At 39.2% G+C, this 27,707-nt stretch overlaps 1 protein-coding gene across 1 annotated transcript in view; it reads right to left on the bottom strand.

The window, feature by feature from the left end:
• necab3 (N-terminal EF-hand calcium binding protein 3) overlaps positions 1-27,707 on the bottom strand; it is an 87,894-nt gene that overhangs the window by 11,747 nt on the left and 48,440 nt on the right. Inside the window, exons 6-9 of the mRNA XM_079579326.1 lie at positions 23,425-23,561; positions 16,203-16,321; positions 12,099-12,178; positions 7,461-7,514 (exon numbers count right to left, since the gene is read on the bottom strand). Coding sequence (XP_079435452.1) covers positions 7,461-7,514; positions 12,099-12,178; positions 16,203-16,321; positions 23,425-23,561 — 390 coding nt within the window. The remainder of the gene's footprint in view (positions 1-7,460; positions 7,515-12,098; positions 12,179-16,202; positions 16,322-23,424; positions 23,562-27,707) is intronic.

The raw sequence follows: 27,707 nt of genomic DNA, 5'->3' as shown, positions 1-27,707 counted from the left end.
TAATAAACATGGCAGCGGTGGGCAGACAAGCCAAAAAGTGTTCTCCTGTCAGAGTATACGTTAAAGCAGTGGGTCGCAAAGATACTACCAACATTTATCTTCTATAAAAGCATAGAAACAGCTTAATCTATATCATTAACAGTTACTGTAGTCATAATTTCAGCTTTATATACGTAATGTTTATTCAACATTAATTTGTTGACAAAATGCAGAATTTCACCTGATATATTATAAATGCAGTTCTTATTTGAGGCCTGCCATAGGATTCTGTTGGTCTGTAAATGCAGTAAATTAGAATAACTGCCTTGTATAAAATTGCTCTCTCAAAATGGCTGTAGTGAATGTCTTGAAATAGGCCTCTGTCTCTTTAAGAACCTCTGAGCCTTTCCGACACGCCCCCTCCACACGCTGTCTGTGGCATCAGTGGGGAGGGGGTTCTGCTGAGGAGCAGTGGTTGGTTACTTGGCTGGTGATGAAAGCTCGGAGGCGTCTCCAGGAGGTGGGGGCGTTCCTAGGAGGACTCAGGCAAACCTATCCCTAAAATGGCCGCCATCAGAGTTTTTACAGATTACTCAAAAATACGTGAATGTGCCAAGGCAACACTTCAGGCATGTTTTTAATGAGGGACTGACATAATAACATCATGTAAAGCTTGAAAAAGTCGATTTTGCATAATACCCCCCTTTTAAAGAAATATAACCCATATATTAGGGCTGCTCGATTATAGAAAAAATAATAATCACAATTCTTTTAGTAATAATTGAAATCATGATTATTCAAACGATTATTTGTCACCTTTAAAGGAGTACTAAGTAACTCATGCCCCTAGAGGCCATAAGCGCCACTGCAGGTGTCGTAACATGTTATGGTTTTTACTCATTAATTGTCCGTGAGAGTAAATACTACGCTGACAGAAAAGACAAAGGGAGAGAGGGATGTTGTCCATCTAATTACACAATGTAAATATTTTTTTTCACTCAAACTTGGCTGTGAATACTGTTTAAGTGGTGCTAGCCCACAGTGTGTTTTACCCATTAGCCTGTTAGCTTCTTCTTTGTGATTCCATTAGTGTGTATTGGTGGCTCCGACCCAGTGGCAGCGAAGTTGCAATTGTGGGTTTCTTGCCAGAGACACCAGGGGGAGATGAAAGACCCTCCAATCATCCCACTAACACATGTATTACCCCCAGAGGGACTACGGAAAGGATTTATTAAAGGGGCTGGAAGCAAGTTCGCCATTTTATACTCACTACAGGCCATATGTGTAACTGCACCTTCTATATTAAGCTCGTGCATGACGGCAATTCGGGCCGAAGTGACACATTTTTGAGTGACCGTACAGGATTTTAGAGGCAGTTGTGGTGAACAGCTGCGCTCATTCTACACATTAGGACATGGCTGGAACATGTAGAGGGAGGAAAATACTTAATTTTAACATTTTTAAACTCCTTATAGTCCCTTTAAGGTAAACAAGTTACTAAGTACCGCTTTAATTTATTTATTAATCTTAATATAAGATTTATATCCATCTTAATACACAAAGTCCAAATGATAAAAATGTGCTCACGTTTCTTAGCTAATCCTCTGAGAGCTCATGTCTCACCTGCCCCCTGCTGGCCAGCCCTCCCACCTGCCCAAGCAAACCAAGTGTGCATCCTGATGACATCATCACACCGCGCTGTTTGATTATGTCTGACCTAAGTATGTGCCGGTTGCTCGTGAAATGCGAAGGGAACAAAAACAATCGTCCCAGCAGCATGAAATAATACGAGTTTGCTTTGACCTGTGTTTGTGAGATGTGCTCCTGAAGAAGAGTTTTAGACTTTTCTACACAAAACCAGCGCCTGGACAAAGGATAAAGAGGATTCTAAACTTCTGTTCTCCTTTCAGCAAAAGGTGAGCAGGTTATCTCAAGAGCTGCATCTGCGACAAATACAACAGTACATCACGCTGCCTTTCTGCGCTTTGGATGGACAAGCGGGAGGGCATCGTTTTTCTCGATTATGGGTATGCTGTGGGTAAGCGTCTAGTGTTATAATCAAAATCAGAATTGAATTTCAATTAATTGCACAGCCCTACCATAGATAAATACAGAAAAGACATCCAAGTATTTAAAACGTCATTGGCAAATACTACTTTTAGAGTGTGCACCGAGTAGCATCAACTCTTTGGAATTCATTTGTTTTTTGTAGTTGATGATATTAAAGAATAAACCACAAAGAAGCTGCTGAAAGTGCCCAGGTGGCACAGTGCCAGCCAGTTGTTTGTGCATGTTCACATTCTCATCTGCGAGGCACTGAGATTTATATTTGTTTATATGCAGCGAGTGATGTCAGTAAACCTCTGCTCTGAGGAAATATTATTCATTTTGTAGACTTTATAGATTTTATGGACCTTAATGGTGTCTGTACTAAGTAAAGAATGAATGAGTAAAGTGGGAAATGCAATAATTGTGCTTTGAAAGGTTCAACAGCGGCTCCACTTTCTTCGACGTGTTGGGGATGTGCGGGAACATCATGGTGCTCTTTTAAAAAGCTGCCATTCTATGGTTTGGTATCACCTGTTGGTTTGGGAACATAGAACCCCTACCTAAATCCCAGATCACCAGCCTGGTCAAAGCAGCTGGGAAAATCTTAGGGACATGTTTGTTATCCCCACAGCAGCTGTTTAAAGAATCCACCATGAGCCAGACCAGCAGGATTATATCTGACTCTATAAACATCTGAGTCTGAGTCTTTCTTATGCACTCTGGAAGAAGGTACAGGACATTTCTGTGTAAGCATAGCAGGTATAAGAACTCTTTCATCCCTACCTCTGTGAAACTCATGAATAGTGAGTTTCTATATAGATAAATGCTTTATTTATTGTCAGTTGCGAGGATCTGACATTTGTTTTGCAGTTCAGCAGCTCCGTATCAACTAAAAATACAGACAAGACAAACAAATGTAAGACAATTCACAAAGACGTTATAAACAATTGTCCACTCGCCATGACACACTTTGATTTTATGACTTAAGCTCCTCATTTAGTTTCAGCAGTGGTTCTCAACCTGGGGGTCGGGGCCCCCAAGGGGGTCGCAAGACCAATTTGGGGCGGTCGCCAGATCATTTAGATAAAATATACATATTTTTATTAGCATATAATCTAATATTTTATTGTAGCATGTGTTGGATATTGTACCAGAGTGCCATTATTTGTTCGTAGTTTGATGAATTTCATGTTAGCCATTTGTTTTTTTTTCTTTGTTTTTTGAGAATTATGTAGGCTAGTGTTCCTATTTCTCACGGTGTGACCCGAGCCCGGGTCATGAACCACTTTAACTGTTATAAAGGGGTCTCGGCTCCTAAAGGTTGAGAACCACTGAGTTTCAGGATGGACTGATGAACATATTAGTTCCTCAATTTGACCTGTGGCACACGGTACCGCCGCCCTGTTGGTTAAATGTAACGTTTGCTTATTTTTGACCCCTAATATAAACCCCAAGCGCGCGCTTTTCTTTATACATGTGTTTTGTTTCTCTCTGTTGTAAAAGTGCCAAATATCTGAAGAAAAATAAAGCATGAAATAATCCATGATAAATTACACTTAAGTTTCAATAAAACATAATTTACAAGTACAATTCATTCGACCCACTTCCGAAGGCGAGTTTATTTTGTGTGTGGATTTAGTTCAGATTGATGGATGATCCACATTGGAAGTTGGAGGACGGACACTTCAGTAGTTTATCACAACAGATGAGCCGCGATGCCGAGTGCGTTTTCTGTCAGCGGTCCAAGCGTTTATCGTCGCAGCGCTTTCGTTTTGGAGTGAGAACAGCTGCACGTATTAAGATGATGGAAGCCCTTTTTTTATCTTTATAATATCTATAACCAACCGCCTCAAAGAGAAGAGCACGATGAGCGGAAGTTCTGCTTTGTACCAGTCGCAGAATATCTTTGTTTTAAGTGGATAAACATCTGCGGTTTCAAAAGGCCCACACGTCAGCTTTATTTAACAACTGCACATTAGTATTAAAGCCATTAAATTAATTGTGACAAAATTAAGGCCTTAACTGTCTTAAAAAAAAGCATTTTACCCTGTTGGTAACGCTTTAGATTACGGACTACTAACTACAGTGTAGTTATACTGTAATAAAGAGGAATAAATATGTAATAATAATGTAATAACATGTAATAATCCCTAAAACAAAGTAATTACCCTGCAACAACACTGTAATTACACAATAATAACGGAGTCGTTAAGGTATAATACTGTAATAAAGCTCAAATAATACGTAATAACATGTAATAACATTTCAAAACACAGCTAATAAACTGTAATAAAATATAATAAATGAAGTAGTTATAGTGTATTTGTTTGTACAATGTTATGTCATTACAGTGTATTTACTGTGTTTTGAGGGTTTAACACATGTACAAGTACATTATAAATATACATTTATTTCAGCGTTTATTACAGTGCAAATACACTGTTACTACTTCATTTATTATATGTAATTACAGTTTATTTTCTGTGCTTTGAGATTTTATTACATGTTATTCCATTGTTATTACATATTACTTTAACTTTATTACAGTATTATTATACCTTAACCACTCTGTTATTATTATATAGTTACAGTGTAATTACACTCGAATTACTGTGTTTTTTAAAGGATTTATTACATGTTATTACATTATTATTACATATTTATTCCGCTTTATTACAGTATAACTACGCTGTGTTGGGTTTGGTGGTACCTGGCTCCGCTGCTACTGTACCTATCGAGACTGTGTGCCTTTAAAAGTGTTTTTCTGCCCATGAAATAAAGCGGAAATAGCTCCAGCCTCAAAATCATTATAACTGAGTCTTGTCAGCATGCGTAACAAGGTTGACCAAGTCTTCAGCTTCACAACAAACAGAATGTTTTTTCCCGTATCCGCCGCAGCTTGAGGAGTGGAGGAAGCCCAGCAAATTGGCTGTTTCCAGATTCATACAGTTCAAAGAATGGTCATGTCGGTGAATACAGGCAGCGAGAAGGCAATGTTGGACTGAACACTGGCCATGCAGGTAATTAGGACACATAAGCTTTTGTGCTTTGAAAATTGGTATGACCTACTTCCATATAATTGGTTTGGTTATTTACACAATGCAATGCAGGCCACAGAGACGGCCGAGACGACTACAGAGAAACTTTAAAATCAAACTCAAAAGATAATAACTGACAATGGTATTTTTTATTTACCATAATTTTCGGACTATTGAGCACACATGAAAATAAGCAGTATAGACATTACAGGACCTTTCTGTCTGTGCAGAGTGAAATATTTCAAGAGAGCGGTGGCCTACAGGTACATTTAATGTGTAAAATGGGCCTGGTCTTGTTTAACCTCTTAACTCCCACCTGAAAACATGCTAATTTTCTCCAGCTTGGCTTTCCCCAAATCTAAAAGCTTCTTGAAATATTAAAAGAACGACAAAATTGAGGAGGACGCAACAAAATGTGACAAAAAAGCAACAAAACAAGACAAAAACAAGACAAAAAAACCTGGAGAAAGCAACAAAAAAAACTACAGGAAGAAAAAGAGACAAAAAAGAGACAAAAGACACAACAAAAACGCTCCAAAAATGTGTCAAAATTACGGCAACAACGTGACAAAAAGTCGCCATCACTTTTGTAGGTTTTAGCTTTCAAATGAGCCGTTACACTGTAGATCTCCAGTTGAGAAGCTTTTAGATTTGGGTAAAGCTGAACTGGAGAAAGTTGACCCGGTTAAGGTTGGAGTTAAGCGGTTAATAATGTGTTTCTTGTGTAATAATGTGTTTTATCTTTGTAACCTAAAAGCCCCATATGGACAGGTGTTGAAAATTAGCACATCTGGTTCATCCAATGCTAATTGCTGCGCCCATCTCTGCGCCCATCTTAAATATATGAATACATGAAAAATGAAATAAAAGTGTGTTAAGAACTTTAAAGATTCTAAATTCATCATTATGTTATATACATATTATATTAGATGAGTGGGGAACGTCTGAAAGGAAACGTGTGAGCTCTCTGTTGTCTCTACGCGTCAACTTATTGTGTCGCTACTACGTACGCGCGGAGTGATATGAAAGCACGAACTAACGTCATTATTTTTCTCAGAGGTCCTTTATCAGAAAATAATGACCGGTAGAACGTTGGGAAATCCCATTCAAATCAACGGAGCTTCTACTTACGTTGTGAAGAGCCGTATAATAAGCTGTTTTAAAATGTAAAATTAGGCGATTTTGCTGCATCCGAATTATCAAACTGCAGAGACAAAATACGGTTCTTGGAAAATAATAAAGCAAAAAAAAAAAAACCTAGGCTTTTTTTTTTAACGTTAAAGATAAATGAATTATAGATAAATGTCTGTAAAACCATGAGCAAGTCAATGATCATAATGTTGACTCTTTTTAGGCTCTAAGTGTAGTACCTATCACAAATAAAAATAAAGTTGACTTGTGGGTAAAGTGCAATACTTGGATTGTTTGTTGTTTGTTTTTATTTCAAATGTTTACCATTTGAAATAAAAATAATTAGTGCTGTTTGGGCTAATGTCTTTGTGGTTAATCTCAGTTATCATCAGGGGAATTCTTAATGGTCAGATTAACAGTCAGTTCTGTGGGAGTAACAGCACCAGGTTATTTCTGTTTCGGTAAAATGATTTTCGAGTGGAACACATTCAAATTCTGTTAAAGCCGGAGTTTATTTAAAAGATCTACCTAAAAGTGTGATTTATTTTTTGGGGCCAAACTGTCCAGCTCAACTTCATTATATTCTTATGACAAGTAAACAGATGATCATAAAATATTGGCAAACCAACCACCAGCAATGTTAAAAAAGCTGGAAAAAATCTTGAATTTAAACTGGCCGCAGCAGCTGCAACTTGGCCTAATATCTTTTCATTGTCCAAAAAACACAAAGCCTGGAATCTATGATCTCACGCTCTGCAAACACAGGCGAAATAGCATTCACTACTAAAGACAAACAACAACAAACTCGTTCTTAGCTCTCACAAATGCACACTATTCCACTTTCAGACAGACGCTCAAGACTTCAGCGCACAGTCTTGAGCCAAGAATAGATGCAATTTAGGTCTCATTATATGGAGAAAAATGTTTTAACTCTTCAAGGAAAGGAAGAAAGTTTCTAGAAGCTGGAATGTGTGCATCAGCTTTAAAAATGGCAGTACTGAGAGTGAGAAAACAAATCCATTTAATAGGTGTCCTTCCAATCTGTCCAACCGTTCTAAACTTTTTTAGATTTTTAGCACTAATGGCTCTCTGCTGTCTAGCTCCACAGTGATGCCTGACAAGTGACAGTTAATGGAGCACATTTCAGTGTGAGACCGTCAGCTCGGACCTCCCATATCAGATGTTGAATGAGCTTCTGTTAAAATACTACCAGGAACTCAAGAGAAAATTTCAGGCGATGTCTTTCTATTATTATCCACTTACCGACTTGTCTGCGACCGCCAGAGTGTCCCCGTTCACTGGCTCCAACTTTGGCCCCTAAGCAACAAAAATGAAATGTAATATTATAAAAATGCAAATATTTTTGAAATATTTATTTAAGATATGCCCACAGAAGACAAGCCCATACAGGATTACACTGTATATTACATATTAAAGCTGCAAAGATACAGCATGAGCACTTAATACATTGATATTCAATCCCTCACTTCTGAAATACATGCTTGGTCAATGTTGAGCCATGTGCAAACACTGGAGAAAGAGCGGCAGGTTGGGACATAAAAGCGAAGGCCGGCCTGTTTGTTAGTTAGCAGGTAAGTCACTGTCACTGATTCAAATCGCTTTATCATATTGGCTCATGCTGTACGGCCAAAGCATCTCTGTATTACTGTCAGAACCTTGGTTCCAGACAATGTCTGCTTGCTGCTCTGCTTCGTGACCACGACGCCATTACCTGCGACGCCATTACCTGCCATTGCTGTAGTAGCTCCATATAGAAGCGGCAGAGCAAGCTAGTTTTCCATTAGAAAGCATTGGAATTTACACACGTTTTAAGCAATTTTTTTACTTTCTACAGCTAGATATTCCTCCTGTATTCCTCCTGCTACAATTAAAGAAACCAGGCTGGTTTTCATGAGGTACATTTTAGAAATCTCGTATACTAATGACGGCCGGACTTTGATTGACAGGCCGTTTGCATTAGAGCTAATGGCGCGGTTAAGATTCTACTGAGTCTACAGTGAAGATCCCGCCCTTATGCCCTTTTTAGGAACATGCTTGATCAGAGCTGGGTAGGAGGCGTCCATAAATCCACCATGGATTCCCTTTCAAACATATGGCAAACGGGGAGGAGTGAGCTATGTCTATGGTTCCACAACAAATAAAGAGGCTAAACACAATGTGACGTTACCGTCCACAGCAGCTTATAAATACAATCACTGAGGAGACTCTAGTCTGCGCCTGTTAAAACATAGTTATTGCAAGGAAAAAATGACCATGTAGCCTTTAGAGCAGAGCCAGAACTCTGGTACAAATGTAATCGGGCGTTAATAAATAAAGCTTTTTTGAATGCTTCTAAACTCGGTTAAAACAAGCATTGTGAACTTAATCTCAATTTTAAAACATACTATATCTAACTGCAATCACAATACTCGCCAGAGAAATTGCAAATATGTTTCTTCCAAAACTGTGCAATAACCATTTAACTCATTTCTTATTCAAGAACTTTACAAAATTCACAATAGTTGATGTGCCTGCAGCTGCAATCCTTTGTTGTGAAATACGTGATTAATGTGAATAGAAGCGAATGATTGCGGTCTCGTCTAAAAAGACAGAGAGGCTGAGATGGGGCGGCTCTGGCGGTGCGAGAAAAGGTTTTATTAAAGCACAGTGCCAACATCCTGCAGGTTATGAAATCTCTCTGATATTGCACTTTTGAGTCCCGCTGGGTGAGGCAAAACAGAGGGATGAACGAAGGAATATGCTTTGGGGAAAAGTCTGACCACGGAGGAGAGGATAGTGGACATCAATAAATAGGGAACAGGAGAAGTTAATAAAAGAGCTCGAGAGCGAGGGAGATGAAACCGGGCAGAATGAGAAAGGGCAGGCGGGCATGAAACCGGCTCTGGGCTGGGGTTATGGAGACGGGTCAGAGAACAAGACTGCAGAGAAATGTAAGCACACTATTGTTTGTCAAAAGCTGTTAGTGACTCCATTGCCTGGACTCCTGGGGCTAAATCTTGCCAGAACAAAACCCAAAGCAATAAGGTACAAGCGCTCCCTCTGCACTTGAAGGATGAATGGTTGGACATTAGCATTATATAAGGCGAGGAAAGGGAAGAGGTGCTTGAGTGGTCAATACTGCCGTAGAAATTATATAAAAAAAACAATCTCCCAAAATAGTCTGGGAGAGCGAAGCGTATACAAACAGGCCGATGTACAAAATAAAAGTAGCACTGGAAGCAATTCATTTAAGGATTCTTGTCATTTAATCAGTCTGTCATTTTCATATGTAAGTCAGTACAATGAGTAAATAAGTAATATGGTAAAGGTTATGGGGTGACTTTCAATTTTATAAGTGTCCCCAGGAAATCATAATTTTGTGTGAATAGGGCTTAAGGGCTGAAAAAATGTAATATTCTGTGGAAAAATCTTAAAAAAGTACTAAGTAACGTGTTTCCCTTAATAAATCCTTTTTGTAGTCCCTGAGGGGGTAATACAAGTGTTTATGGGATGGATTGGAGGGTCTTTCATCTCCCCCTGGTGTCTCTGGCCAGAAAACCATGTTTGCAACTTGACTGCCACCGGACCGGAGCCACCTATACACACTAATGGAATCACGAAGAAGAAGCTAACATGCTAACGGGCAAAGCTAACTGTGGGCTAGCGTCACTTTAAACAGTATTTACAGCCAAGTTTGAGTGAAAAAAAATATTTCCATTGTGTAATTGGATGTACAATATCCCTCCCTCCCTTCGCCTTTCCTGTCAGCGTAGTATTTACTCTCTATTAACAAGTTAAAAAATCTTAACTTGCTACGACACCTGCAGTTGCACTTATGGCCTCTAGGGGCAAGAGTTACTGAGTACTGCTTTAAAATGGGCTTGTATGACACATGTTTGGGATTGGCCACCATGTTTTTTTTTTTCTATCTTGCATGAAAAGAAGAAAAGTTAAGAAAATATAAAAAGCTATAAAGAGATTTTTACAGAACCTCTTCAGCCTCTCCATCTTCTTCCCACAGTCATGATGACTTAGGCTGTTTTTGTGATTTGCTCATTGATGCCATTCTGAGTTATTAGTCCGTCAGAGTCGGTGGGTCGTAGGGTGGTTCAGGTTTCAGTTTTACCTTGTTCCAATTTGTATTGTAAGCATCTGTACCAAAACTTGAGTCAATTGCTCCACGTTTAGGGGTGGTACACTTTTTCATGTTGAAATTGTTAACATTAGGCCTGTCGCAATAATTCCTATTTAAATTCATTGCTCCATGAAGTAAAATAAAAGACAATAACATTTTGAGACTTAAATGCACGATAAATGCACGACACGCTGCGAGTGCATCCCAGCGAGTGAGCTGAGCTCCATCTGCCAGTCTGTGGAGTCCCCTGTGCGTGAAACAGACTCACAAAAACATCGCCCTGGGAAGAAGCTCAAAAGACTTGATGCAAAGTCTTTCTTCCGCAAGAGCAGAACAACTACTGTACCGTCTCTCACTCGTCACTTAATCTACTTCTTTGTAGGTTTTACTGAAGACCAAATTAACGGCAGAAGTATAAACCTGATGAAGTGAGGTCCATTCTCACAGATCTGACACAAAAAGTTCACTCCTTGCCAGTGGCGTGCACAGACATTTTGAGGGGCAGGTCCCCCCCCCCACACACACACACACGCAAAAAAAAGGTGATTTTTTTCACTAGTGACACTTTGACTGATTGACAGACCATTGATTAACATGTCCAATTATGTGGACCTAATAATAAACTAGACTTCAGAGGATGATGTAGGACTATCACATTGCTGGTTTGTCAAAATTATCTTGAATAACAATATTCCTGGGCTGTTTGTGTTCCTGTGCTCCTCCCACAGATGCAGTGTCCAGAACCCAGGCACCACCTCACCGCTCTGTCTCCTTGGTTCAGCTCATACTGCTCTGACCCCGGTCTACGCTCAGCCCTGACTCGCGTCTTGTGGAGTATGAATAGGCCTTTAGTCTGAGTAATAGAGCTCATTTTATAGCGCGACAAAACAGAACCGCGAAAGTTACTGACTTGTTACCGCTGACTTTGTCCTGATCTCGACACGCGCGGCGGCGCTGACGTCCTCGCACTGACGGCCCTTTCGTTTCTATTTCCTTTAATAATCCAGTCATGTCGCGCTGGCTCGCTCATAAAGTTATCCAAATTACTTAGTTTACTTTACTCCCGCGTCTCACAGAGATGGGCTGTACCATCTTCTCAAACGGGGGAAACACGGGGACGGCACAGCTGCCCTTTATTGATCAGGAGCGTCAGCACCGCCGCAGCTCGAGAGGCAGAGGAGGAATAAAGCGCGATTTTTAAGTTGCTGGATATTAAAACTGTATTTTCAGCACATGTTGGCTTAGTAGGGCAAACATCTAAGAACAATAAAAGAAACAATACTTAATATTGGGTAGGAAAAAAAATGGTCTTGAGAAGGGCACTTAAAGGGCACAGGGCAAAGGGGCAGGTGCTTGAGCACCACCTGTGCACGTCCCTGCTCCTTGCCTTTTATTAAATACTCTCAACAATCTGAACGAAATGACGACCAAAAGCAGTTTTCGCTCTGTGTTGTGCAAGGACACAGAGATGAAGAGAACAAAGTCATCATACATCAAACAAAGTGTTGTAACTGTTATACAGGGAGACTGGGAGAGTTTATTATTGACTTCTCTTTGCTCCTTTGTACTGTAAGTTTCCTCTTCCTGTAAAAGTAACACATTCATAGGTCAGCCTCCAGCAACAGGGGTCAATACGAAGCCTTTACTGGCGTCCTATTGACTCCATTTTTGGAGCAGATGTTCAATATGTCAATAGGAACAAGGCAAATGTGATCTGGCAACATTTGGAAAACATTTACTAAAACCATCATATTGTGAGGACAGACCTGACACTCGAGCTTGTCCAGGAGCTGCTGCAGCCTGTTGATCTGGGAGCACCAGTTTTCACCCTTGTCCACATTCACACCTGCAGGCAGGACCACACAGAACCATGTCAACATGCTGCACTGCTCTGTGCAGAGGTGGAGAAGTCTGATACAATTGTTATGTTTATCTCTGTAATGTCCCTTTATGTGATAAAACATGTGACATACATGTTATATAGAAAGGACTTGCTTTTACAACTTATAATGATGGGAAAAAAGTAGCCTATGATCATTTCAAATATAAAGAATCCAAGGTTGAACAGTAAGTAAAAAGTTTGCTTTGTATGAAATTTATTTTACGTCTTGCTTTGGAAGAAATAATAAAAGTGACTGGCCTTGAGGGCATGAAGACACTTTTAAGTGGCAGTGGAAGTGACAATAGGGACAGCAGTGACAACAGAGTAACAGCAGTAACAGCAGTAACAGCCACCATAGTAGGTAGTAGACATTAGTATATCACAATACTTTTTGACACAATATCAAGTATTGATACTTTATCAAAATACTGATTCAATATCTTTATGAAATATGTTCAGTTAAAAGGATGAACTACAGATGCTTTTCCTCACACTTTTGTTTCTTGAAATATTTTATAAAAGGAGATGCTTTTGGTTGAAATGAAGCTATTTGCAAAAGGCCTCTGTTTACTATGTGCTGTAATGTGTTTGGAGGCGTTTTTATCTTGCACTGACTCCTTTATTTAACAGTTATACAACATTTTACATGTTGTGTGTGACACTTTTGGAAACAACTGTTTTCTATTTACACATTTAAGGTAATTACATAATAATGACATACTGAATCGCAAAACGTATCGGATCGGCCTTTAAAGCAGAGGTGTTTGGGTCGCTGGCCACATATAATGTAAAGGACTGTGGACTCATAAATAACGGCTAATACTTATTGCGCTTTACCAGCCTGTGCCACACGTTTCTCAAAGAGCTACATAAAGTATTATTCATTCACATTCGATGGCAGTAAGTTACTATTGTAGCCACAGCCGCCCTAGGGCAGACTGACCATTTACCACGTGGCTCTAATATGCTGTTTATATCCTGATCTCTTATTATGTCAGTGCCCTCTGCTGGACACGTGTGGAATTCTTTCCATGTTTTTTTTATTGAAGCTGCCCCCTAGTGGCTGGAGTGAACAAACTGGTTATTTCTTTAATAATCCATAACTCCGCACAGGAATGGGCTAGAGACGTACTGTTTTATCTCGACATGCTCAGGAATTCATGCTCCTCAAAGGGCCATATTAAATCACGTTTTCCCTATTTAAATATGGTCTTGTGAGCAGTTACACGATCCAATAGAGTTCGGGAATGTGATGTCATATCGCTAAGCATTATGGGATTAGCAGCAATTGTATTTTAATATTGTTCACATTAAAACACTTGGACGCCACAGTGTGTTAGATGTATTTGCCAGCAGTAACTCTGCAGCTAACGGAGTTGTTCCACAGGTTTTTTTCTCCACTTTTTATACTGTTTTTAGCTAATGTTAGTCTATGGAAATGTATGCTAACAGCTGCAAAGATGGCGGATCTCCATGGTAACTGTGGAATTTCCTGAACTCTATAGATATACTCATATAGTGTGACTATTCTTGGATCGTGTCAACACTCATGTAACTGTATTTAAAAGGGGAAACGTGGAAGAGCTTGGTCGCTTCTAACTTCAGGAGGAGAGCCTAAATGCTAACTAATGCTATCTTTGTTCTTTTTGCATGACTGAGCGCACGCATAAAGACCAGACAGATACACATCAACTCGACTAAGCTCAGGTAGGAACATATCTCAGCATGGAAAAAAAAACCTGTTCCTTTAAGTATCGTAAACTGTACCGTTCCAGCCCTAGTAGATATTGATTGACGGGAAGGGGCATAATTTGTTAGTTTCTGCACAAAGCCGCCGAGGACTGTATGAACATATCATCAGCATATCCCGTATTTATAAAAAACCTGACAGATGTCCTTTTTCCTCATCACTCAAACTTCAAGGCTGCTGATGCGTGTCATCCACTGAGGCACGCCATGGCAACAGCTTTAGCCACCGCTGCATCGCTTTGCCCCGACATCACAATCTACATCATGGCCTTTATGTTTGTGGTTCAAGATTCTGACACGGTGCAGCTTTCAAACGGTTTCCAATTAACTTTCCTTTTCTGTCAAGTGACAAAAGGCTTTACGCTGAACTGAGGGATGTGGAAATCGATATGCAGCACCGTGTCGTTATAAGACGCACTTCATTTAACTGTGACTTCAAAACAAAAGCTGGACTTGTGTTCTGTGTACTCATAGAGTTGCTTTGTTTTGTCTTTATTGAATCTTTCAAAAAAATCTTCCTCAGTTAAATTGTTAAGTAATACCATATATTATCCGTCTCATCGTGGCATTACACCCTAAGTGAGATTTTGAAGTTTATTCACATTAACTTCACTTTTACACTGGAGAAAATATAATCTTATCTTGGATGAATTGCTTATAATGCACTTCAATGATAACATAAATAATATTGAATGCTTAAAATAAGACGAAAGCACATAAAATGAGACAGAAAAGTATAAGGCAAGAAAAAATGTTCTTGGTCTATTGGCAATAAGTTCATACAAATCTACCCAGAATCAGCACAAACTCTGCACTTTTAAGTCATATTCTTACCAAAGCTGATGATTTTATCCAGTGTAAAAATAGAAGCGATTCATTTTTAGCTGTTCTTGTTGTTGTGATATTGATTGTTTTTACAAAATGATGCTAAGTGCTAACCAGCGGAGTCACAAATGTCAGCTTTTAGAGTTGTAAACATTGAAACATTGTGGAATCTTGTTATGGTTTTCTTGAAAGTTACACTGTTTTTGTTGTTTTAGTAAAAAATGACTTGGTGAAATTACAGGTGAAACTCGGAAAATAAGAATATCGTGAAAAAGTTCATTTATTTCTGTAAAACAACTTAAAATGTGAAACTAATATATGATATAGACTCATTACATGCAAAGTGACATATGTCAAGCCTTTGTTATCTCAGAAGATTACAATATTACATGAAATCAATTAAAAAACAGAGAAATGTGTGTTTTAACTATAATCATGTACTTAGTACTTGGTTTGTACTTGAATTACCGCCTTAATGCGGTTGCGTGGCATGGACGCTCTCAGCCTGTGGCACTGCTGAGGTGTTATGAAGACCAGGATGCTTCAACCAGAGGGATACGACATTTGAAGTCCATGTCCAGGATCCGTCTGTGTGGAGGCTCTTGATGCTCTGACTCCAGCCTCAGTCACTCCTTGTGAACGTCCACCACACCTTTGAATGGCCTTTTACCTGACAGTCCTCTCCAGACTGCGCTCATCCCTGCGGCTTGTGCAAGTTTACACTTTTCCTTCCACTTCACTTTCTATCAATGTGTTTTGATACAGGACTTTGAGAACATCCAAGTTTTTTGCCATTACCTTTTGAGGCTTTTGTCAATGATGGTTTTCTGCACAACTGTCAGGTCAGCAGTCTCCCCATGATGGCGAATTACACTGAACCACTGAGAGACAATTTAAAGTCTCAGGGAAACTTTGCAGGTGTTTTGGATTAATCGGCTGATGAAAAGGTGACACTTTGAGCTACAATATAGTCCCTTTTCACAATATTGTAATCTTCTAAGATTTTGAATTTGGGGTTTTTACAAGCTGTGAGCCAAAATCATCATGCAAAGTGAGATATATCAGCCTTTATTTGTTATAATTTTCATAATTATGGCTCAGCTTTTAAAAGCCCCAAATGAAACATCTCCGAAAATTTGAATATTTAAAAAAAATGGACTGTAAGCCATAATCATCAAAATTATAACAAACAAAGGAGTTGCATGTCATGAGTCTATATCATATATTAGTTTCACATTTTAAGTTGTATTACAGAAATAAACTAACTTTTTCACGATATTCTAATTTCCCGAGTAGAGCAAAGTTTGAAGGGTAGAATATGATAAAAAAAGGCCTTTGGTTATGTTAGGCAATCATTTGTGACTAATAGATATAACAGCTTTGTGCAAAAAAAAAAAAGAAGAAAAGTTCTTACCATGAGTCAAGACGGAGCGAGGGTCAGACAGGGACAAGCACAGATTGTTATGGATGTTCTGACCGCAGCGCCTGGTGTTCCTGGGTGCCGTTGTCAAGTCAGTGGTCTTTGCTTCGCTTCTGGGAGAATAGAAAAGAATCATACAAGAAACTGTCAAAAATAGGGGAAAAAACCTCGTAAAGAAGGGCAAAAGTAGAGAGGTATGACAGGCAGGAGAAGCCATAGGGGAATTCTATGAAGGCATGAATATTTAAGGGGAAATATAGAGACGATATATGGAGAACATCTGCACCGAGGAGGGAAGGGAAGTGAGTTGTGATGTATTAATAATTGAATTTGATAGAAAGGGATATATTCTAGTGCTGGCTGCATCAAAGGAGCAGAACAAGAGATGCAGGAGAGAATAAACCCAGTCGGTCCGTTCGGGTGCACTGCAGAAGGACACCGTTTTGCACCAAATTGGAACCTCATAAGGATTATCACATCCCTTTAAAGACACAGAGAAAACAATGTGCGTTTGAAGAACAGGACTGCATTCAAAAAAGGTAACACTTTGAAGACAAATAAAATGAACAATGAACAATCATTAAAAAATAAAATAAAGTGAATAGTGATTAAAGTATATTCACTTGTCACGAGTACAAGGCTTAATAGAGTTGTTTTCAGCCTGGATTTAAAGGTCGTCAGAGAAGAGCTGTCTCACATCTTCTGGACGACCGCTCACAATTTTAGCAGCATAAAACTGAAACGCAGCCTCACCGCGTTATGTCCTGAAAAGGTTAATGCTTTGTGATGCATTAAAAAGCACCTTTGAACTTCTTTTCTTTCTTTCTTTCTTTCTTTCTTTCTTTCTTTCTTTCTTTCTTTCTTTCTTTCTTTCTTTCTTTCTTTCTTTCTTTCTTTCTTTATTTTTCAGTGCTCACGACCATACCCATAGTATGGAGCACAAGTTCACAAAAACAAAACAGAACAAAGTAATAACAAATATCATTATAACAGAAGAAGAACCTTTTTCAAAAAGGTACCAAATTTACTAATCACATTTTGCCTTTGATTTTGCATAAGTGAAATTAATTTAAACATTGAAGGGTGTCTTACATAAAATTTTGGCAAATACTTTTCTCTATTGATGACAACTTCCACATTTGAACATTCAAACAGTAAATGAAACTCATCACCGACAACATTATCATTACAGAGATTACAATAACGAAATTTTCTGTCAATGCCTTTATATCGGCCCACTACTTTTGCCAGTCGATTATTGCCGGTTCTTAAATTACAAATGGCATGTCTGTGGGAGACATTCTCACACAAAAGATACTTTTCTAATTCAAATACGGTCTTAAATTCCACATAAACATCACAAGACAACATAGTGCCACATTCTCCTCTCCATTTCTGTATAAACTGGTCCTTTAGGGTTCGTTCCTACTGCTTTTGAGCACAATAGTCTTGTTTTTTTCTTTCTTCCGTAAAAGATGTTTGAACTACTTTTCTGCTCAAGTGAATAAATAAATGAAAAACATTCACTTACACAGAGGAATGAGGGGAATTTATATTTTCTGAAGAAGATTTAATGCCAGTTTCAATCAGATTTCATGCTTTTAAGGCTTTAATTTTGGCCTTATTAATTTAATGGCTTTTAAAGCATTAAAGCAATAGGCCACCGTTTATAATACTGAGATATGTTCTTAACTTAGCTTAGACGAATTGCTGCGTACCTGCTGAGCACTTCGACTTTACTGTGCGGACGTCAAAGTGCTCCCCGTGTTATTACGCCTTGCAATATAGTTCCCCTTTTTATCCACTTAGAAAATCGACATGTTTAATTTTGCATAACTATACTTGGATCAAGCAAAGGCTCATGTCTTTAAATAGGGAAAACGTGGAGGAGCTTGGAGGAGCTTCCAACTTCACTCCCGTTTGGCCCCGTAGAGAAGAGGAGGAGAGGCTTTTGCCAACACTGTCTGTGCTCTGTTTACTTTTCCTTCAATGCTTTTTAATGCCCCGCGGAAACGCTGTGCAAGTCCCACATAAGCTGTCCTTTAATTTAACCCAATTTAATGCTGTGTAGGGAAAAATAATGAATGAAAAAAAACAAAAAACAAAACAAAACAGTGGTTCCCAAAGTGGGGGTCGTGGGACACTGAAGACGGGGGTCACAAGATGATTTTGAGACAATATTTTTTACATTGAGTTTGATGTATTTTAGATTGAAAACAAACAAATTAAGCCCAAAATCAAAACACAAACTAACATCCCTAAACCAGATTTTAGATGTTTTGCGCCTTAAATCTTTTACAGGAGGTCCTGAGTTGTTGGTTGAGTGATTTTGGGGGTCGCTGCATGAAAAGTGAACCCCTGGAATAAACAAACCATCATTTGAAAATTGAGAAAAGGAAAATAATGATTTGAAAAAACATATCCAGACTTTATACAGCAAATGAAGACCCATCCTATTTCTCTCAATCACATTTGTGCTATTTTTAAAAATACAAAATACAAAAAATACATGATTTTTAGCCTCAGAACTCAGCCTATAGTTAGATCAAACACGAGTGAACCCGTACGTAGAATTTCCAATACCTTCATAGCAATTGCCACTGGGCGCCGCACGTGAAACCCTCGAGAAGAAATTCAAAACGGCTTTGATGTAAATGCAAAGAACTACGGGCAGGGGAAACCTTTCATTATCCTGTCATATATATATATATATACCTCCTCACTCCGTATACCCAAAGCCCATATATCGGCTGTTGGACGCTGCTTCTCCTGCTCTTTCGTCGTGTGCCTTTGAGCGTGACTGTTGTCGTGTGTGCGCTGCGTCACACCGGCAGCACAGAGGGAGAGCAATGCTAGGAGCTGCTCACGCTGCGAACAGCCTGGAGCCCCAAAGGCCACAGCAGAGGCAAGAAATCCAATATGGGCAGGCAGTGGGATATTAGAAATATGCGTTTGTTCAGCGTGACTTAGATTCGCAGTATTCACACGGTCTAATCAAAATCTATAAGGTAAACATTCAGCTGAGTTGGTGAGTAAAGCCCAGAGATGCAGCAATACGAATCATGTAGTATATAGTTGTGTGGTTCTTATTATAATTGTAAAAGGATAAATGTAATTCATAAACAGGCACGTGCACTTAGCTGTGTCTGTATGGAAAATTTAATACGAGAACTTCTTATTCTCTTATTACAGTGGAAATATTCATTACGTAGCTTGATCATAAACGGTCACTTGTATTTTACACTATACAGAGTCTTTCTTCAAGGTTTTGTAACTAGATTTCTCAGGTAGGATTAACGTAAGACAGAGCCGTGCATTAATGCCATGGTCCCACGAACTGAAAGTGTTAATTTGGGTCTGTTTGCTTTCTTTAAGTCCTGGGCAGGGGTTATTTCACTTTTTAACTTGTTTTACCTGAAACGAGTTCCACAACAATAGATACAGACGGCATCTCTGGAATCGCCCATATATGGTCAGGGGGAAAACAATTTGGAGAAAACTCTAAAGATAATAAAGATACAAAGACATGGAGAGGAGCAAAGTGGTTCAACAGCCCATAAATACATAAATAACAGAGAATGCTAAGTTGATGCTACATGTTTGCATTGTGCTAATGCTAGCGGTAGCTACAACTGCCGTTTTTTCGTTTCTACTGAACAATCTGCTGTGAATTAACATCCATATGACAAATGAGTTTATATTTCGCCAGAAAACGGCCAAAAAGTGTGAAAAACTGTGTTTCCCAAATGATTCTATTTTCCCCCTCGGCGAAGCCACGCCCCCCTCTATGACGAGAGGCCATGTGTATCTATAGAGTTCGGGAATGTGATGTCATATCGCTAAGCCTTATGGGATTAGTAGCAATTGTAAACTAATGGAGATTTTTTAAATACCGGAGTTATTGTTCATATTAAACACTTGGACACCACAGTGAGTTAGGTGTATTTACCAGCAATAACTCAGTAGTTAATAGAGTTGTTCAATGGCTTTTTTCTCCACTTTTTATACTGTTTTTAGCTAACGTTAGTCTATGGAAATCTATGCTAACAGCTGCAAAGATGGCCGATCTCCATGGTAACTGTGGAATTTCCCAAACTCTATAGTAGGGGGCGTGGCTTCGAAAATAGAAAGAGAAACACAATTTTCCACTCTTTTCAGCCATATTCTGGTGGAATAGGAACTTATTTATCACATATAAATAGTCAAGTGTAAATCGGGCCCATATGGATATTTTCTCACAGCAGATTGTTCAGTAGAAGTGAAAAAAACAGCAGTTGTAGCTAGAACTAGTTAAACGTTTATTATTATTTTATTAGCCCAATGCTAACATGAAGCATCATGTTAGCATTCTCCGTTATTCATGTATTTATGGGCTGTTGAACCACTTTGCTTCTCTCCATGCCTTTGTATTTTTATTTAGTAGAAAACTATATTCATATTTCAGCATTTGTTAAAGTAGTTTTTGAATAATTAGAGAAAGTTTAGATTTTCCTCCAAATTGTTTTCCCCCTTAACTGTTTTCAAATAAATTGTTTATCGTTACTATGGGAACAGCTTGGAGTGATATAGAACGTGACTTAACTGTTACCGGACTAACGAAAATAAAACCTTTGTTAAGTGTGACATCGCACACAATAATAAGCTACTTCCTGCAACTGTGACAAGCTGCAACTTCATCTTTATTTCCTCAATGCAGATGCCATTTTTAAAATTTCTACTATGAACAGAATTTGCATACAGTCCATGTTTTATTGCTTTATATCATGTGAAATGCATATGTTTATTGTATGGATTATGGGTAGGCGCACATGAGCTTTCTTACCTACTCATGTAAACAAATAAACTAAGCATTATAAAAGTCTGCTTGTGTCAAACTTGTCTGCATATTTAATCTCGAACATTGTGGCGCATACATACAAAGGGCTGAATCATTACTTTCCTCTACTTCCTGGTCCACCGTGACTCACTGCGCTTCAATACCACCTCCCACAGCCTTCTTTCAGTAATTCACCTTGGATAATAATCACTCTATTATTTCCAATCACACCAGTGAAGTAGGCACAGACAGAGGAGAGCACAGTCAATTCTGTGGAGTTTTGACACAGGCCGCTCAGCACCAGCTCGCCCGAATACGCACTAAAAATACATAGTACACGAAAGTATGAGGTTTTTTATGCATGACAGTTCTGCGTATCGCAGGGAAAAGGATAAAGTCATAAGTGCTGCTCGAACTTATAATCGGCACGGTGGTGCAGTGGTTAGCACTTGTGATTCCCAGCAAGAAGGTGCCGGGTTCGACTCCCACCTGGACGGGGCCAGTGTGGGCCAGGCTCTCCCCGTGTCTGTGTAGGTTTCCTCCGGGTACTCCGGTTTCCCCTACCACTAAAAACATGTACAATAGGTATATCCTCCAGCCAGGTGATTCTGACCATCAGTCTGGCTCCTTGCTCTTGAAAATGAAAGTTTTCCTTAGAGGCAGAACCTACAGCAATGACGTTGTCAACTATTTTTTACTGCATACATTCGTCAAAAACACAAGAAAAAAATATTGTCTGAAACAAATTCAGCTGCACAATCTTACTCACACCCATCTCCATGATGTGGAGCGAGGCTGGAGGTCAGAAACACCTGGCTGGAGGAGTAACCTATTGCACATGTTTTTACCACTAACCTACACAGACACAGAGGGAACATGCAAACTCCACACAGAAAAGGTCCCGTCCAGGAATCCTCATTCCCCTGTTTGATTGAATGTTTACAAATCATCCAAAATGAAACATGCCAATATTTTTTTGGCAATTGTGGCATTAAAGTTCTCAGGCATTAAAATGGAAATTAAATTTCACTCGCTGCCACCTGCAATGTTTTGGCATTCTGGGAAATGTCAAGCAGCCTGCACTCCTAAGATGTTTACTGAACTACTTTGAGTAGTGCACACAAACACAAGAGCTTTACCCCAGTGTTTATTTGTATTAGTCGACTTGGTAATTTATTTTGGGAAATGTGTCAGGTCTCTATTTGACCCATGCCTCAACCAGTGCCTCGGGGCAAGCTATCAAGAACTGTGGGTGCCCGCAGTGCAGCGCCCGCGGGCCCGCGAATCTCCAGATCTTGAGCCAAGGTCATGGTCAGTAGTGCCCGCCAGAAGTGCGCATAACTTAGGTTGATGATCAGAAAAGCCTTAGCTGCAAAGACCTGGGGACTTTACAATTCACACATCAGAAATCTCCATTTGCCAGAGAAATAAAATCATGAATGACATGACTTTAAGGTGCAGAAAGAACAATGCCCATTATCAAACAAACTCTTGGCTGCACACTTCCCTGATCCAGTTTTTGTCAATGTATTCTTCCATAAAGAAGGCTCCTGCTGTTCGCCTTCAATTTTCACCTGAAGAGAGGCTTGTTTGACGGGACGCTGTGGTAAATTACAACTCAATACAGCCCCGCACTGCCACGCTCACACCATCAGACGATATTGTTTACTGCCTCGGTGTTCATGTTTTTTCCAATACCAGTCTCATTCCGCACTTCTGTCCTTGCTGTTGCCTTTCATAGTGTTTCAATGTTCCGCTCGATAGCAGCAGAAAGAGCGAAGGAAAGAAGGAAAGAAAGAAAGAAAGAAAGAAAGAAAGAAAGAAAGAAAGAAAGAAAGAAAGAAAGAAAGAAAGAAAGAAAGAAAGAAAGAAAGAAAGAAAGAAAGAAAGAAAGAAAGAAAGAAAGAAAGGAAGAAAGAAAGAAAGAAAGAATATTCTGTGTTACTGAAATGTAGGTACAATCTTGACACCAAGAAAATTGTATTCCCAAAATAAACACAAGCACAGTTTGCCGTGTACAACCTGTGCTGAACCCCCCATGATAAAGAAATAAAGAAATGAGTCATATAGACCACAATATATGAGAGGAAAGCTTTGTCTAACCCTTATTTCAGGAACATTAGCTTGTACCTTATTGCGATGATGACTTAGTTAGATGTCGTCTGTTGTTACTTGTTTTTTTTTCTTTTTGTTTGTGACAAAGATCGAAAGTTCCAATTAATTATTATTATTATTATTCTTGAATAGCAGCTTGGATCAATACAGACATACTTATAAAGATCTATAACACTTTTTACCTGGGGATTACTGCCAATACACTGCTCCTCTCAATAAAAGCTGTATTTATTTGTGTGCGTACTTCGCTGTTGACAAAGATGCCGCACAATAGACCGTACTCACGAGGGCGGGATGCTCTGCTCCTCCACCGCCTCCATGGCGTACTGCAGTGACCTCTGCAGAGACAGCAGCTGGCTGGAAGTCTCCCTGAGCATGAAGCGTGTGACGAACTGGCCCAACACGCTGGACCCCTGATACTCCTGGAACAAAGCAAAACAAGCACGAACAGAAAGCTTTAAAACCACAAATCCCCCAAAGCAATTTCCGGCAATCTCTCCCTCATCTGTCTACTGCAGATGTGACAGCTTAACAGGCAAAATGAATTCATCCCATATTGCATTACTGGGGTACTGGGTGGCTCCATGATGCAAGGTGAATCGAATCAAATAGGGGCTAAATAGAGGCTGAATGAATGTGGGGAGAAAGCACAGGCACTAACCACTGTGCTGCCGGGTCACCCAAATATCATTTTCTTAAAGCAGTACTAAGCAACTTGTTCACCATAATAAATCCTTTTCGTAGTCCCTCTGAGGGTAATATAATAATTGGGGGTCTTTCATCTCTCCCTGGTGTCTCTGGCCAGAAAACCGCAATTTCAACTTCGCTGCCTACGGCGTCACCAATACACACTAATGGAATCATGAAGAAGAAGCTAACAGGCAAACGGGCAAAGCTAACTGTGGGCTAGCGCCACTTCAACAGTATTTACAGCCAAGTTTGAGTCCAATTGCACTCCATTGTGTAATTGGATGTACAATATCCCTCTCTCCATTTGTCTTTTCTGTTGGCGTAGTATTTACTCTCGCGGAAAATGAATGAGTAAAAAAACGCAACATGTTACGACACCTGCAGTGGCGCTTATGGCCTCAAGGGGGATGAGTTACTTAGTACTGCTTTAACCACGTAGAAAGCTTAATCATAATTATAGATTAGGTTAGATCACGTTTCTTATTTTGTCATATGACTTCTACTATAGATCAAGACATTATTCACAAAAGCTCTAATCTTGAATAGACAGCAAAGTACCAATATTGACTGATAGGGTTTTTCTAAGGCCGATGCCGATTTTTGGGGGATTTTTATTGGCCTATGCCGATTTGCTCGGCCGATATTTTTGGCAGATTTAATCCTGTAAAAACACTTGGCCACTCCAGCAGTGGCCTATTTTATTTTACTACTTTAGGTGATTCAATCATAGTTTCTGTCCCAGCATTGATTCGTTGCCATTAGCATTAGCATGCTGCCATTAGCATTAGCATACTGCAGCACTTTGTGAGGCAATCAAAATTACAATTTGCAGAGGTTAAAACTAATTTAGCGATTGAATTGAAAGGTTCTGATCTTCAAAAATGTCATGCAACATGTCCATTTTGACGGAGGTTTAGAGAAACTTGTAGCGATTTAACAAACTTATAGCTGAACAGTTTTCATTGCAATGTTTCTCTGTTCCCCTGAGGCCCAGGGAGTTGTGGGAGGACTCGTTTTAACGCCCGGACTTCGCTCTTTCCGGGAAGTTTCGATCACTTTCGTTCGTGGAGATATAGGAAATCCGATATTGAAAAATCGCCTATTGCTGGGTTGCAGGTTCTACAATGTGATGATGTCATTGGACCCAGTGGGGGGCAGGAGCCAGTTTTCCTATTAACAGCATTACACTTTCACAAGTTGTAGTTAAAAAGAAATTGCATGATTCAAAAAAATGATCATTATTATCAGTCACTGCACTGTAAATTCCAACTAAGGTCGCAACATGAAATAAAGTGTTATAATTACTAAGAGACCTGAAATTTTCAGCATTAACCCTCTATTCCATATAAGAGGTACATTTTCAAGAGAAAATTATGATTAATTGCTTTTCCATTTTACAGCAACATGTTTCTGCTCCAAAAATAGGGTTTTACAAGTACTGACTAACTTTACATGATGCCTGTAATGATTATTTGTCGTCCTGTCGTGCTCACGCTCAATCTAAAGTATCCATTATCAGATTCTGTCCCACTTACTAGGATTTGCCCGTTTTGAATAATATAGGCTGAACATTGGCTTGACTTGCTTTTCTCTTTATCCAGTACATGGTTTTAGTAACTCTCACTAACCCCCCCAGTGTCCTCTACTGCCCCCCTGTAACGGGAACTTGACTGTCTAGTAATCGTAACGGGCAAAACTAAGCTGCAACCTATGCTGCCTGTGATTGGCTCAGGTCATATGTCACATGAACAGAATGAGCCAATCAGATTGCTCTGAACTGTTTTGAATTCAAAAGAGAAGTGTCGAACAGCCTCAGTGTATCATCAGCAGAAACAGCAGAAAACAGGACCTTTCCTGTTTTATTTCTCATTAATCGACATAAGGTGAGTGTATTGTTACTATTTTCAGTATTTTTTTATATTTGGAAAAATGCAATAACACTCTTGCTCTACCTTATTTGTTATTTAATTTGGTGACCGTACAGTGGCCTGTCTAACATTAGTGATACAAATGTATGTAGTAAAGCTCCACACATGTCATTTAAAGACAGAAAATAGATACTTAAGGGTAATTTACTGAGTGTTACTGAGTGTGCAGCAGCACAGTCATTTGTGCATTTTTTACTCATGGACCATCTACATATTAGCTTTGGCTCTATTACTGTAATACTCATTATTTCAAATGTTAAATCAGGTGCAGCCTGTCCACAACATCTAATACTACTGGTTATGATTAAAGTTTTTCTTTTATTCCCAGACAGTGACAGCTGTGAAGATTTAGAGACTGACTCTACATCAAGACCGAAGGTAAGACTGCACGGATCAGTGTTTTAAACAGCATGTCATTTAGTAAAATAATCTTTGAAATGGTTTGTGTGTCCAGTGTCAGACTGAGGAGTCCAGCTGTGGAAAGACCTGATGAGACGGAGCTGAACACGATGAGGTGAGACACTCAAATGACTTTAGTATTAGTACACAAGTGTTTAGACTTCAAATATAATATAAATATATAAATTTAAATCCTGATTTTTTATATGATTTTTATATGAATGTTTATCCTTATTGTCATAAAACTCTGAGGAAGTCCATAGTCTTTTTTTACCTGTTTTTTACTGAGCTTGCTGATTGAAATTCTTTGTTTTACAGAAGTCTGAACTGCTGTGAAAACTCTGAGACGATCTCATCATCCAGGCAGTAGGTAAGACGGCACTCATCGTTGTATTCTGATAAAGTGGCCATAAGTTGGATGTGAAATAACATTTGTGAATGGTTTGTGTGTGTCCAGTGTCAGACTGAAGAGCAGCTGTTGAAGGATCTGCTGAGGCTGGAGCTGAACACACTGAGGTGAGACAGAGTCAGAGCTGAGATGTTTGGATGAGACAAAGCAACATTTTACCTGTAGGTTTTGGTCTTGCCATAGGGACTTGTATCTAAAGTATTTTTGTTGTTTTTATGTCTTACAGAAATCTGACTACGCTGATGAAGACTTGACGGTGATTTACAAAGATCCCCTTCCTCCTGCTGTGAGCCTGCAGAACCTGCTGCATGTACAGAGTCTGTGGAACTTTCTGAGACACTTCAGCTCCTCGTCTTCATCGGCTCAGTACAGACTAATCCACCTGTTTGGACTGATGTGAACTATAACTGCAGAAATAGAGATGTTCTATCATTAACTGCACGTAAAAATGTAAGTGTTTTACACTGTGTTAATGTTAAATAAATGGACTTTATAACTATACTTTGTTTTGCTTTATTACAACATTTATATCTTGTACTAAATTTGTAAAACTTAATTCATGGGATTAACATATAAACCATAAAGGGAACAGGAATATTCCATTAACCAGTACTAAGCATAATAGTACAGGTTAAGGCCATATTTAAGTAACAAAAGTGAACAGTACTCAGAATTCCCAGTTGCCAGTACTAACATGTCTATTAATCAGAACTTGTATCATTAGTAATGAACACTGTGAAAGCCGTCTTAATCATACTAGCGTTTCTAGTAATCATGGCTTAACATTGGGAGTAATAGTTATGCATCGGGTTTACAACTTATTCCAATTAAGTGCAATGAGTTGGAATTTACAGTGTGGGTCCATGATCTCTCTGTACAAGACCAAAAATTTCCTCAAAAACTAAATCATTTTTCCTTTTTATAATAGTATAGATACAGACGGCATCTCGTCATAGAAGGGGGCGTGGCCTCGCCGAGGGGGAAAATAGAATCTTTCTGGTGGAATATGAACTTATTTATCACATACAAATACAGTCCATTTTAAATCGGGTCCATATGGATATTTTCTCACAGCAGATTGTTCTGTAGAAGTGAAAAAACGGCAGTTGTAGCTAGCGCTAGCTAACCGTTAGCATTAGCCC

The sequence above is a fragment of the Gobius niger genome (assembly GCF_951799975.1).
Source record: "Gobius niger genome assembly, chromosome: 20".
NCBI lineage: Eukaryota > Metazoa > Chordata > Actinopteri > Gobiiformes > Gobiidae > Gobius > Gobius niger.
The sequence above is the reverse complement of the archived record's forward strand: the minus strand, read 5'-3'. Positions and strand labels throughout refer to the sequence as shown.